This window comes from Indicator indicator, chromosome 13, assembly GCF_027791375.1.
Source record: "Indicator indicator isolate 239-I01 chromosome 13, UM_Iind_1.1, whole genome shotgun sequence".
NCBI classification, from domain to species: domain Eukaryota; kingdom Metazoa; phylum Chordata; class Aves; order Piciformes; family Indicatoridae; genus Indicator; species Indicator indicator.
Genome location: NC_072022.1, coordinates 28020139 through 28033273, shown reverse-complemented (window position 1 = coordinate 28033273; position 13135 = coordinate 28020139). Strand labels below are relative to the sequence as shown.

Here is a 13135-nt window from a genome sequence, read left to right as displayed (position 1 = left end):
TGAGAGCCCTGGGACTGGTTAGTCTGGAGAAGACTGAGAGGGGATCTGATCAATGTCTATCAATATCTGAGGGCTGGGGGTCAAGAGGGAGGGAGGGGACAGGCTCTGCTCAGTTGCACCCTGGGATAGGACAAGGGCAATGGATATAAACTCCAGCACAGGAGGTTCCACCTCAACATGAGGAGGAACTTCTTCACTGTGAGGGTCCCAGAGCACTGGAACAGGCTGCCCAGAGAGGTTGTGGAGTCTCCTCTGGAGCCTTTCAAGCCCCATCTGGATGTGTTCCTGCATGACCTGTGCTGGATTCTCTGGTCGTGCTCTGGCAGGGGGTTGGACTGGATGATCTTCAGAGGTCCCTTCCAACCCCTAACATCCTGTGAGCCTGGGATCTGGACACACTAAGGACTTCCATGTACTTTACAAACCTCCAGGAAGAAGCAGGAACCATGCTGCTGGAATTCTGGACAGGTTGTGTTGTCTTCTGGAGCCTTTCTGGTGCAGGGATGAAGCCAAGCAGCTGTGAAAATGCAGGTTGAAAGCAAGGGACTAAGGCTTATCAGGCAGCAGCAGGTCTGCAGCAGGAAATCCAGCCCTGGGCAGCAGCAGCACACAGCAGTCCCACCTGAACATCCACCTGATGGGAAGGTGCAGCTGTAGGAAGGTGGTCACCCCAGTATGGGGCAAAACACAGCAGAATGGGAAAAAACAAACTTCAGTTGAGCATTCTGGTTTGCTTAAATTGTGGGGAGGGGGCAAAAGCAACTTCTGAATCAAAGAGCAGTGCAAAGAGGCAACCTGCTGAGCTCCAAACCCTCTGAACCCTGAATTCAGACTTGCAGCAGCGTGATCAACAGCCCAGTGGAGGGGAGAGTCCCTGACTGAGGGAGCATCCTGAAATAACTTCAGTCACACCTCCTGTGGTATGGATTCACAGAGCTGCTTTGGTTGGAAGAGACCTTTTGAGGCCATCAAGCCCAACCAGTAACCCAGCACTGCCAGCTCACACCATCCACAGGAGGGGAACTGGATTTCTTCCTTCAAGGAGGGAATGTCCCACTACAAACAGTGGTGCCCAGGGACAGGCCAAGGGGCACAAAGTGGACCCCAGGAGGTTGCATGTGAGCAGGAGGAGAAAGTTGTTTGGTGTGAGGGTGCTGGAGGGCTGGAGCAGGCTGGCCAGAGAGGTTGTGGAGTGTCCTTGTGTGGAGAGCTTCCAACCCCCCCTGGGCATTGTGCTGCTGGGCAAGCTGCTGGGGGTGCCCTGCTGGAGCAGGGCTTGGACTGGGTGAGCTCCAGAGGTCCCTTCCCACACCTACCATTTCATGTTATATACACACAACCATATAGCTGCACAATGTCCCTTCCAATGCCACCTTGCTGGGGTTCTTGGATTCCTTCCATGTCCTTACCCACACTGCTTGCATCCCATCCTCCCCTATTCACACATGATATAGGCAAGAATCCTCCAGAAGCAAAGAACCCTCCAGGGCTCAACTCAAGAACCCCCCCAGGGCTCACTCAAGAACCCTCCCAGGGCCCAATTCAAGAACTCCCCCAGGGCTCACTCAAGAACCCTCCCAGGGCACAACTCAAGAACCCCCCCAGGGCCCAACTCAAGAACCCTCCAGGGCCCAACTCAAGAACCCTCCAGGGCCCAACTCAAGAACCCGCCCAGGCCCCAACTCAAGAACCCGCCCAGGCCCCAACTCAAGAACCCTCCAGGGCCCAACTCAAGAACCCTCCAGGGCCCAACTCAAGAACCCTCCAGGGCCCAACTCAAGAACCCGCCCAGGCCCCAACTCAAGAACCCGCCCAGGCCCCAACTCAAGAACCCTCCAGGGCACAACTCAAGAACCCTCCCAGGGCTCAACTCGAGAACCCTCCAGGGCACAACTCGAGAACCCTCTCAGGGCTCATCTCAAGAACCCTCTCAGGGCTCATCTCAAGAACCCTACAGTACTCTTCAAGAACCCTCCAAAAAACCAAGGAGCAAGTGGAAAGTGAAATCATTTGGGAAGAGGCTGGAGCTGGGGGTGTCTGCCATCAGCACTGGAGAGCCTCAGCAGACTAAACCCAAGGGTAACCCCCCCCAACCATTTATGAAACTCTATGTTGGCTTTTAAGTGAAGGGCAGATCCGGATGGGGCTCTATAGATCAGGCTGTACAGGAAATTGGGAAAGCATCCAGGTGGTAAGATATATCCCAATAAATATAATGGGAGTGTGCTCTGAGCAGATTAGGCTGGGATTAGGGAGCAGGATTACATGAGCACACCAAGTCCCCCTCATATATTTTGCCATCTAAAGATTAAATATTTAAAAGCTTCGATGTATGAAAGGAGCCTGGCCAAGGGAGCCTGGCCAAGGAACTGTGGCAAAGGGACCATTCCCAATTTTCCTCCTTCTCTGGCAGCTGTCTTAGGGGTGTAAAGATGAGCCCAGAAGGAGGGATAAGGGGTGGAGAGTGTGATCTGCCTGCTCAGCCCCCGAGGGTTGCCTCACCTCCTGTTGCACAGGGCAGGGTCAGTCAAGCAGAGAAGCATCATCAGATGATGAGGGAACTGCACAGCACTGCAGCAATGCCTTCCCCTGGCCCTCATCTTGGCTTCCTGCCAGTTCAGACCTTGCTGTGCCAGAGGTTAAATCTATCCTGTATTGTTTAACAGCCTCTGATGGCCTTGCCTGATGCCTAACAGGATTTTGAGCATGCATGAGATGCTTTCTGCAGCCCAATCATCCCCTGGCAGGGAGTTCCCCAGTTCCATTTCTAGGGCACAGGGCTGCTGAGGAGCAGTTGAAGGACCTGGGGTTCTTCAGCCTGGAGAAGAGAAGACTGAGGGGAGACCTCATTGCTCTCTACAACTCCCTGAAAGGAGTCTGGAGTCAGGTGGGGGTTGGTCTCTTCTCCCTAGGAAGAAGCAACAAGACAGAAAAAATGGCCTCAAGTTGCCCCAGGGATGGTTAAGGTTGGCCATGAGGAACAATTTCTGCCCCAAAAGGGTTGTCAAGGCTTGGCCCAGGCTGCCCCGGGAGGTGGTGGAGTCCCCATCCCTGGAGGGGTTTGAAAGCTGTGGAGATGTGGTGCTGAGGGCCATGGTTCAGTGGTGAGCTGGCAGTGCTGGGCTGAGGATTGGACTGGATGACCTTAAAGATCTTTTCCAACCGAAGCAGTTCTACAGTTCCATGACAAGATGCTGGAGAGGTGGTTTCTGGTTCTTCTTTTTTTTTTTTTTTTTTTTTTCCTCTCCTGTCATCCAGAAATTCCATGTGCCCTGCCTGGTTCCCAGGTTACAGGAGCCAGGGAGCTGTCAGAGGCTGTTGATTTGGAACACATCTGCTGTAATTCCTGTCAATCATCTTCCCCCTGGGCTCAAAGCCTCTTTAATCACCTGCTGCAGACACACTCCCATCACCCACAGCCCTCTGCTTCCCACAGCCCAGCTTAAGGGATCCATTTGGGATGGGATGGGATGGCCAGGACTGACTGTGGGATTTGAAAGAGCAGCTCCCAGAAATGTATTAACCCCCAGCAGTTTACTCTTAGGCATCTCATGTTGTCTGCAGTGGTGGTTACCTTTCTATCCACAGAACTTGGGGATGGAGAGGGCTTCCTAAGATCATCTGCAGGAGTAGTCACCTTTTGGTCCTGCTGGCCTACACCTTCAGCCTTCACCATAAAGGGAGAAGAGGGGGAGGAGAAAGGGGGGGGGGAGAAAGGGGGGGGGGGAGAAAGGGGGGGGGGAGAAAGTGGGGGGGGGAGAAAGTGGGGGGGGAGAAAGGGGGGGGGGAGAAAGGGGGGGGGAGAAAGGGGGGGGGGAGAAAGGGGGGGGGGAGAAAGGGGGGGGGGAGAAAGGGGGGGGGGAGAAAGGGGGGGGGGAGAAAGGGGGGGGGGAGAAAGGGGGGGGGGAGAAAGGGGGGGGGGAGAAAGGGGGGGGGAGAAGGGGGGGGAGAAAGGAGGGGGGGAGAAAGGAGGGGGGGAGAAAGGGGGGGGAGAAAGGGGGGGGGAGAAAGGGGGGGGGTGAAAGGGGGGGGGAGAAAGGGGGGGGAGAAAGGGGGGGGGAGAAAGGGGGGGGAGAAAGGGGGGGGAGAAAGGGGGGGGAGAAAGGGGGGGGAGAAAGGGGGGGGGGAGAAAGAGGGGGGGAGAAAGGAGGGGGGGAGAAAGGAGGGGGGGAGAAAGGAGGGGGGGAGAAAGGAGGGGGGGAGAAAGGAGGGGGGGAGAAAGGGGGGGGGGGAGAAAGGGGGGGGGGGAGAAAGGGGGGGGGAGAAAGGGGGGGGGAGAAAGGGGGGGGGAGAAAGGGGGGGGGAGAAAGGGGGGGGGAGAAAGGGGGGGGGAGAAAGGGGGGGGGAGAAAGGGGGGGGAGAAAGGGGGGGGGAGAAAGGGGGGGGGAGAAAGGGGGGGGGAGAAAGGGGGGGGAGAAAGGGGGGGGAGAAAGGGGGGGGAGCCTCAGCTCAGCAGCCCCCAGATCCCATCTCTTTCTTAGCTTAACAGCAAAAAGAGCTCCGGAGAGGGCAGCATCCCAGCACCTTCCCAGGCTGCAGCACTCCTGGGGGACAGCGTCAGGGGGGTCACTCCAAACACAGGGAATGTGGCAGGGGCTGGCGTGCTGGGGGCAGAAGTTGCCCTGCCAGCAGCCAGCCTCGGCCGACTATAAAGCAGACAAAAGACAAACAGCAGCCTCGGCCCCGCGGGGCTGAGCCGGCAGCGCCTCGGGACTCCATGACCTCCATAAATACTTCCCACACGGAACATTTGCCAGCAGCATGTTCCTCAGAAGCTGCCTGGCTGCTTTGCCAGACACAGACCTATAAGATTTCACCTCCAGGCTCCCCAGCTGCAGCTGCCCAGGCACTCGGATGCTATTTTAGCCCTGCGAGAGCAGGGGAGGGAGGTCTGCAGGCACACGGAGGGCCAAGCTCACACAGTTTGGGCTCAAGAGCTCAAAATCACAGAATCGCTGAAGGGATCCTACAGGAAGGCTGCAGAGAGATTTTTCATCAGGGTGTCTAGAGGGGGAATGGTTTGAAGCTGAGGGAGAGTAGGATTAGACTGGAGCTGAGGACTAAGTTCTTCAGCATGAGGGTGGTGAGACTCTAGCCCAGGCTGCCCAGGGCAGTGGTGGAGTTCCCATCCCTGGAGTAGTTTCAAAGCTGTGAAGCTCTGGTGCTGAGGGCCATGGTTCAGTGCTGAGCTGGCAGTGCTGGGGTAAGGCTTGAACTGGGTGATCTTAAAGGTCCCTTCCAACCAGAAGGATTCTATGACAACCAACAGACCAAGCACATGATGTCTTCTTCACCTTTCACCCTCTTGCCCCAGGCTGTCCTAGCTCCCTGCATGGATGAAGTCCTCTCCCTTGGATGCTCTTCCTAACACACAAGACTTGTACTTCACAGCCTGATGCCTGCCAGACTCTGGTGCTCAGCCTTTCAGCCCATTTCCTCCTCCAATTTTAGGGCATGGACAAGGACAGAGATCCCACTGATGCACCTGCCATGGTCACAACATCCCTGCTCTCTGTGTGTCTTGTTCCACTCTTCAGCTGTCATCTCTTTCATGCTCCTGAATAAAGGAGCTTTCATGACACCACCAGAAAGAGCAGATAATTCTACCCAGCCTTGAAGGAGTTGGCCACAAACCAGTGATGTTAGAAGAGAAAGATCAAATTCAGAGTTTTAAGAGATCACAGGCAGTTGGCTTTTGCTCAAAGCTGTGTTCAAAACACCCAGAGAAGAAAAGCCATGGGAGCAGACAGCATCCTCAAGGATTTGTAAGCCTGCCTGAAGGTGTGCATGGACTCCTGGGCACAGAATGCCCATGGTGCCAGATGGTTCCTCAGTCAAGTTCCTCACAGAATCATTTAGGCTGGAAAAGACCTCACAGAATCACAGGCACATTCAGGCTGGAAAAGACCATCAGGATCACCAAGTCCAACCCAGAACCCTACTCTAGCCCCAAGCACCACATCCAAACCACCTTTAAACACATTCAGGCTTGGGGATTCCACCACCTCCTTGGGCAGCACATTCCCATCCCTGAGATCCAAGATAATAGAATTATAGAATCACAGAACGGTCAGGGCTGGAAGGGACCTCAAGGCTCATCCAGTCCCAACCCCCTGCCATGGGCAGGGACACCTCACACTACAGCAGGTTGCTCACAGCCACATCCAGCCTGGCTGCAAAAACCTCCAGGGATGAGGCTTCCACCACCTCCCTGGGCAACCTGTGCCAGTCTCTCACCACCCTCCTGGGGAAGAACTTCTTCCTAACATCCAATATGAATCTCCCCACCTCTAGTTTTGCTCCATTCCCCCCAGTCCTGTCACTACCTGACACCCTAAAAAAAAAAATAAATCATTGAGTCCAACCAGTAGTTCCTCACAGGTCAAGCCATTTAGAGTCAGAGACTCATTGAATGGTTAGGGTTGGAAGGGACCTCAAATATCATCCAGTTCCAACCTCCTGCCATGGGCAGGGACACCTCCCACACCAGCCCAGTTTGCTTAAGACCTCATCCAGTCAGCTCCAGGGAGGGGACATCCCCAACCTCCCTGGGTCTGTCTCTTGCTGATGCACAGCCAGCCCCCAAGGAGCCCAGCAGAGGAGCTGCAGAAGTACCTGTACTTCATCCCTGTCTCAGCTCTGGTGGTGTCTTGCAGGGCCAGGCCATGCAGGTGCAGGAACCTCTCCAGCTGCTTCAGCTCCAGGGCTCTGCTCAGCTTGCCCGGCCAGCCCGCGGCAGGGGGGCAGGCTCTGGGAGCCAGGCTTTGCTTTTTCCCTCTTAGGAGCCCTTCACTGGGCTTCTGCAGGCTTGGCTTGTGGGCTGGGATGTCTGCACAGGCAGCCTTGTACACATGCATGGTCCCCACGTGCAGCTGCAGAGAGCCTTGATGCCCAGCAAATGCTCTGAGGTCCTCAGGAGCTTCCACCCTAGGATCTGCTGTGAGGAGAGCCCAGTGCCATCCTGCTCCCACCAGCACAAAATGGCATGGGCTGGGCTGTGCTGCCCAGTAGGACCTCAGCACTACAGAGCAGTAGTTTTCTCCCACCCATTCTTTATATTCTTGCAACTGAACTCCTTTCAGTTGATGCCCAGGATGGATTCCAGCCAAGCTCAGCAACCTCATTCCTCTGCTGAAGCCTCTCATGGTCAAAGTCTGAAAGGGACAAGAGCTACCAGTGGGAATGGAGCACCCACCCCACTTCCCAGGTCTTATATTTAGATGATGAGAAATATTTGTTTGGGATTCCATCCAAGGCAGTAAAACCAATGTTCTCCCAGGGTTTATTTCAGGGCTTGGCCTGGGCAGATGAGTGCTGCAAGCAGCTCTTCTGCAGGTCAGGGAAACTTCTCACAGTCTGTGGTGGACTCTTCCAGCTCAGATTTCCTGGTGTGCAAGCCTCCCCAGCACCTCCAAGCCTCCTGGGGCTTTGATGATCAGCTGAAAGACAAAGACTATGGAGCAGTCAAACACCAAGAAGGAAGAAATAACTAAAGCCAAGCAGGGATGGGGAATCTAGATGGGCTCCTCCACAACAACCAAGCTCTCCAGAAGGCAAAGGAAGAAGAAGCTGACCAGCTTTTGAGGAAGGATTGACTTACAGGCACTGAAGCTGGGGCAGGGAAGGAGGATCAGCTCCTGGGAGGCTGTGTGCACCCACAGCAGTCCATGCATGGATGGAGAAGGGCTGTGGGAGAGAATCTGGTAAAGGCCCTGAGGTGCCACCAGCAGATCCAGAACCTCTTGGCTCCACAAAACCAGCTGCCTCTCAGGATGGAATCACGGAATATCTCTGGTTGGAAGAGACCTTCAAGCTCATCCAGTCCAACCTTTGACCCAGCACTGGAGGGTCACCACGAAACTGTGTCCCTAAGCACCAGCTCCACCTCCAGGGATGGTGACTCCACCATTGCCCTGGGCAAAACATTCCAATGTTTGAGAAGCCTTTCAGTGAAGAAAGGGAGCAGCAGGTGAGGACAGGGGGACAGGTCTGAGCACTATGCCTAAGCAGCAAGGTGTCAATGCAACAGAGCTGTCACCACTGCTAAAGAGCAAAGAGAAAGTTCCTCCTTCTCCGGATCTTCACCCCTCAGAAGGGAGGGCAGAAGTGGCACAACTTTGGGTGCATGACCAAAGCCAGCACCACAGACATCCAGCACCCTCCACAGTCAAGACAACATCCAGAAGGACCTCAAAAACCTTTTCTGGCCAACACCAGCCCACAGTCAGCCAATCCTGACCATGTGTTATCCACAGCCTGGAGGCAGATTTCTGAGGCTCTTCTGTTCCAGAAGGCTCCACCCATGTCCTGCCTGCAGCTTCAGTCCCAAACACACCAGAAAAAGAAGTGAAATAATCAACTGCTGGAGGTATCATGGACTCAGCTAATCCTTAAATCTTCCAAAGCAGATCAAGAAAGACTGATCCCAAGCCCAGACCACATTTCAGAAGATTATAACTCAATGTCAGAGAGGGGAGCTTGGCCTGGACAGTTGGATCCCCCAGCGACTCTTTCTCCTCAACTCTTGTGTCAGGACCCTGAGGACACTAATCAGCCTCAATGTCCCTGATGGCCCAGGCTGGGGTGGTGGGAGAGCTCCTGGCCTGCCACCCCACAGCCCCCCAGCTCCATGGTCCCCTGACAGGTGGCTGACACCCATCCTGCTCTCGTGGTGCTGACTGAGCTGAGCCCTCAGGAGTGGGGTGCAGGTGGTGGTTTCGAGCTCTGCTCTGTGCAGCTCAGGTGCCCTCAGTCAGGTTTCCCTGTGGCCACCTCACAGGAGCCACATTTGCCCCTCCCAGCAGTGGAACACCAAAGGCAGGAGCTGTGATTCATAGAGTCACAGAAGGGTTTTGCATTGGAAGGGACCTCCAGGATCATCCAGTTCCAAACTCCCTGCCATGGGCAGGGACACCTCCCACCAGCCCAGCTTACATCCAACCTGGCTCTCAACACTTCCAGCCTTGGAGCCTCCACAGCTGCTCTGGGCAACCTGTTCCAGTGCCTCCTCCCCTCTCATGGGGAAGAATTTCTTCCTCAAGTCTCATCTAAATCCAGCTTCTTCCAGTTTGAAGCCATCAGCCCGCACCCTCTCACTCCCTGCTTTTGTACAAAGTCCCTCTCCAGCTCTCCCTTTGCTTCTCCCCAAAGTTATTCCTCAGCACTTTGCTTTTGTATCTGTTTTGAACACCAGAAGGTGCCTGACCATGAGCTGGTGTGGCCAGTGGGCACTGCATCCAAGAAACTGACTCATGGAATCCCAGACTGGTTTGGGACCAAACAGATCAGGGAAGGGACCTTAAAAATCACCCAGCTCCAGCCTCCTTGATATGGGCAGGGGCATCTACCAGAGCAGGTTGCTCAAGGCTCCATCCAAGCTGACTTTGAACATTTCCAGCCTTGGAGCCTCCACAGCTTCCCTGGGCAGCCTGTTCAAGTGCCTCACCACTTTCCTGGGGAAGAATTTCTTCCTGGTGTCCAAACTGCTCCACCTCAGTCTCCAAAGCCATCCATGCTCCTTTCCTGGGGCTCCTCAGTTGCTCTCCATCTCCCATAGCTTCCTCTTGCTTCCATTTCAATTCTCCTGATTCCTACCCTAATGATATATTTCTTTCACTACATTCATTTCTAATCCCAGCAGCACATCTGCAAGACCTCTCTTTGTGCCAAGCACTCTGAGCAGCCCCCTTCTGTCTGGGATTAGGGCAGACCTCCCCCCAGATCCCTGCTGTTATTGATGCACTGCTGGGCAAAATACTGACTCCCCCGTGTTGGCAGCAGCTCAGCCCTTCATGGTGAATGAAACCCTCATCCTCCCTGTCCCTGAAGCCACCCTGTCAAGCACAGCCACCCTGTCCCCACCAGGCTGCTGCTCAGGGATGGGATGGGACCAGGATTAGCATCACCACGCAGCTCCTACGTAGGTTCCTGTTTCATTCAGGGTCTTACTGGGGCAGGAGATTAGGGGGCTGCACGTTCTCATTTCCACTAATACCCAGATCCCCTTATATTTATTTTAAGGAATAAGATCAGATTCTGGAGGCTGTGACAGTTAACATCCATTAGAAATCCAGCAGCTGGAGGTTTTTCCATCCTGAGTGGTTTGTTTGCTGCTGCCCAGCTCAGAGGAGGGAAGGAGGGGGGGAGGGAACAAAGACTGAGGGCCAGCAGCAGCCAGCACACAGCTTTCCTACTGTTTCTTCCTCTCACCCACACAACAACAGCAACTTCTCAATTTGATTCCAACCAAATTGCAGCTCCTTGGATGAGAAAGCTGATGAGAAGCAAGGCTGAGAGACCACAGGCAGCTTGTGCTGAAGTTCAGGAGACTCAGAAATAAGTTGGGAGAGTTTTTAGCTCTGTAATGGGCACCAGCTCTGCAGTGGGCACCCATCACAGGAAAAAATAACACCCCTGGATAATCATACAATTGCTAGGGTTGGAAGGAACGTCAAGGAGCATCCAGTTCCAACCCCCTGCCATGGGCAGGGACACCTCAGACTACAGCAGGTTGCTCACAGCCACATCCAGCCTGGCTGCAAAAACCTCCAGGGATGAGGCTTCCACCACCTCCCTGGGCAGCCTGTGCCAGTCTCTCACCACCCTCCTGGGGAAGAATTTCTTCCTCACATCCAATCTCAATCTCCCCATTTCTAGTTTTGCTCCATCTCCCCAGTCCTTTCACTCCCTGACACCCTCAAAAGTCCCTCCCTAGCTTTCTTGTAGCCTCCTTCAGAAAAGTTAGAAAGGCAAAGCCAACAAAAGTCTGCAACATTATTATCAGCATCACAGAATCATTAAGGTTGGAAAAGACCTCCAATCTTCATGGACTTGACCACTAGAATATAGAAATAATCAGAAAAGTCAGAATAAAAGGTTGATGATAATGATGATTATAATGGAATGGATTGGGTTGGAAGGAATCCCTTCCTTGGGCACAGACACCTTCCACCAGCCCAGCTTGCTCAAGGCCCCATCCAACCTGGCTTTCAACACCTCTAGGCTTGAAGCCTCCACTACCTCCCTGGGCAACCTCTTCCAGTGCTTCACCACCCTCACAGTAAAGTTGTTCCTAACATCCAGTCTAAACCTAACCTGCTCCTTCTCCTCCTCCTTCTCCTTCTCTGAATAATCAGAAAAGTCAGAAGAGTGAAGACAAAAAGGTTTGTAGTATTGTTGTTATTATTATTATCATCATCCAAATAATCAGAAAGGTCAGAATTATAAAATAATAATAATAATAATAATAATAATAATAATAATAATAATAATAATAATAATAACAACAACTTTATTATAATAATTAGTGTTATTTTGTTATTATATATTATTATATACTATATATAATTATTATTGTTATAATAATTATTATTGCTATATTATTATTGTTATTTTATTATGTATTATATGCATTGTTGTTGTTATTAATATTGTTATTATTGTTATTATTTTCTACTATGATTGGTACTGTCATAGAATCACAGACTAGTTGAGGCTGGAAGGGACCTTAAAGATCACCCAGTTCCAACCCTCCTGCCATGGGCAGAGACACTTCCCATCCGACCAGGTTGCTCAAAGCCAGAATGTCAGAGACTAAAAGATTACATATTGTTATTATTATTATTATTATTACTATTATTATTATTATTATTATTACTACTATTGTTATCATCATCATCATCCAGATAATCAGAAGAGTCATAATGGCAAAGATAAAAGTTTGTTTGTACTATTATCATTATCATCCTCCTCCTCCAAGTAATCAGAGCAGTCAGAATGATAAACAAAGAAGTTTGCTTGTATTATCGTCATCACTATTATAATTATCATTATTACTACAATTATTATCACTATCATCATCATAATCTCAATAAACAGAACAGTCAGAATAACAAAGACAAAAGTTTGTATATTACTTTTATTGTCATCATCATCATCCAAATAATCAGAAAAGTCAGAATGGCAAAGACAAAGGTGTTTGATGATGATGATGATCATCATCACCACCATTGTCCAAATAATCAGAAAGGTCGGAATGGCAAAGCAAAAGAGTTTTAGTAGTAGCAGTAGTAGTAACATCACCATCATCCAAATAATCAGAACGGTCAGAATGGCAAAGACAAAAAGATGTTGGTGTTGGTGATGATGATGATGATGATGATGATAATTGTCACCTAAACAATCAGATCAGAGCAGCAAAGAAGAAAGGTTTCTATTGTTATTCATCCTCCTGATGGGAGCGCTCAGGAAAGTCGGAGCGGTGAGCAAGCCCAGAGAGCTCTCTGTGCTTCTCACGCCCCCCCTTCCGCAGTGCTGCCCCGAGGGCAGGGCCGTACCTGTGGGGCATGCCGGTGGTGTAGGCGATGGTGTACTCGTGGGAGAGTTCACACACCCGCAGGTACCAATTCATCTCCAGCTCCCGCAGCAGCGCCAGGCGCCGGGCACGCTGCTGGGGCTGCCCGCCGCGGCCTCTGCTCTCCTTCCCGCTCTCCGAGGTGGTCTTCAGGGCTCTCTCCCTGCTCCCCAGGGAAAGCACCGACTGCTTCCTCAGCTTCAGGCTCTCCTCGGCGTTTTTGTTGCCCATGGTGCCCGTCCGTGCCGCCAGCATCTTGCCGGCTGCCCCCCTGCCGCCGCAGCACCCTCAGCACCAAGCGGTTGCCCTCGAATAGTTTCAAACCCGATTCCCAGCAGCGGTTTTCCTCCCCCTGGAACCTGGGGCTGGCTACAAGGCTGTAATTAGATACGTGGCTGTGGAGCTTAACCAGAGAGAAGAGCTGTGACCTTCTCATGGAAACATCTGTAGGAGCTTCCTGCGTGCCAGGGGCTTCGTTTTGCAGCAGCCGAAGAGGAACAGGTCACAGAAAATCGTCAGAGAACGGTGTGCCAAGCACAGAACCCCACCTTAGGCTGGCACAAACCAGAGTGTTTAGGTGGGGAGAGGTGGAGAAAGCAAAGGTCCAGCTGCTGGAAGCATGGAAGGGCTCCAGCTAGGACAGGTGAAGTCCCACGTGTGGCTCAGATGGCAACCCCGTGGCTACGTGGGCTCACCCCAGCCAACTGCAGCTCCTGCAGCAGGGTCCTCACCAAGCTGTCCCCTCCATCCCTCCTCCTCCTCTTCCCGCAGGCAGCCTTCCAG

General features: G+C 52.6%; 1 protein-coding gene across 3 annotated transcripts in view; it reads right to left on the bottom strand.

The window, feature by feature from the left end:
• Nucleotides 1-12607, bottom strand: part of KCNAB1 (potassium voltage-gated channel subfamily A regulatory beta subunit 1) — an 86225-nt gene extending 73618 nt beyond the window's left edge. For 2 of the 3 annotated variants that reach the window (XM_054385710.1, XM_054385713.1), the window contains exon 1: nucleotides 12336-12607. In XM_054385710.1, coding sequence (XP_054241685.1) covers nucleotides 12336-12607 — 272 coding nt within the window. Of the gene's footprint in view, nucleotides 1-6615; nucleotides 6858-12335 lie in introns of those variants that run through there. The other variant, XM_054385711.1, reaches the window with a different exon arrangement.
• Between the last annotated feature and the right edge of the window lie 528 nt (nucleotides 12608-13135).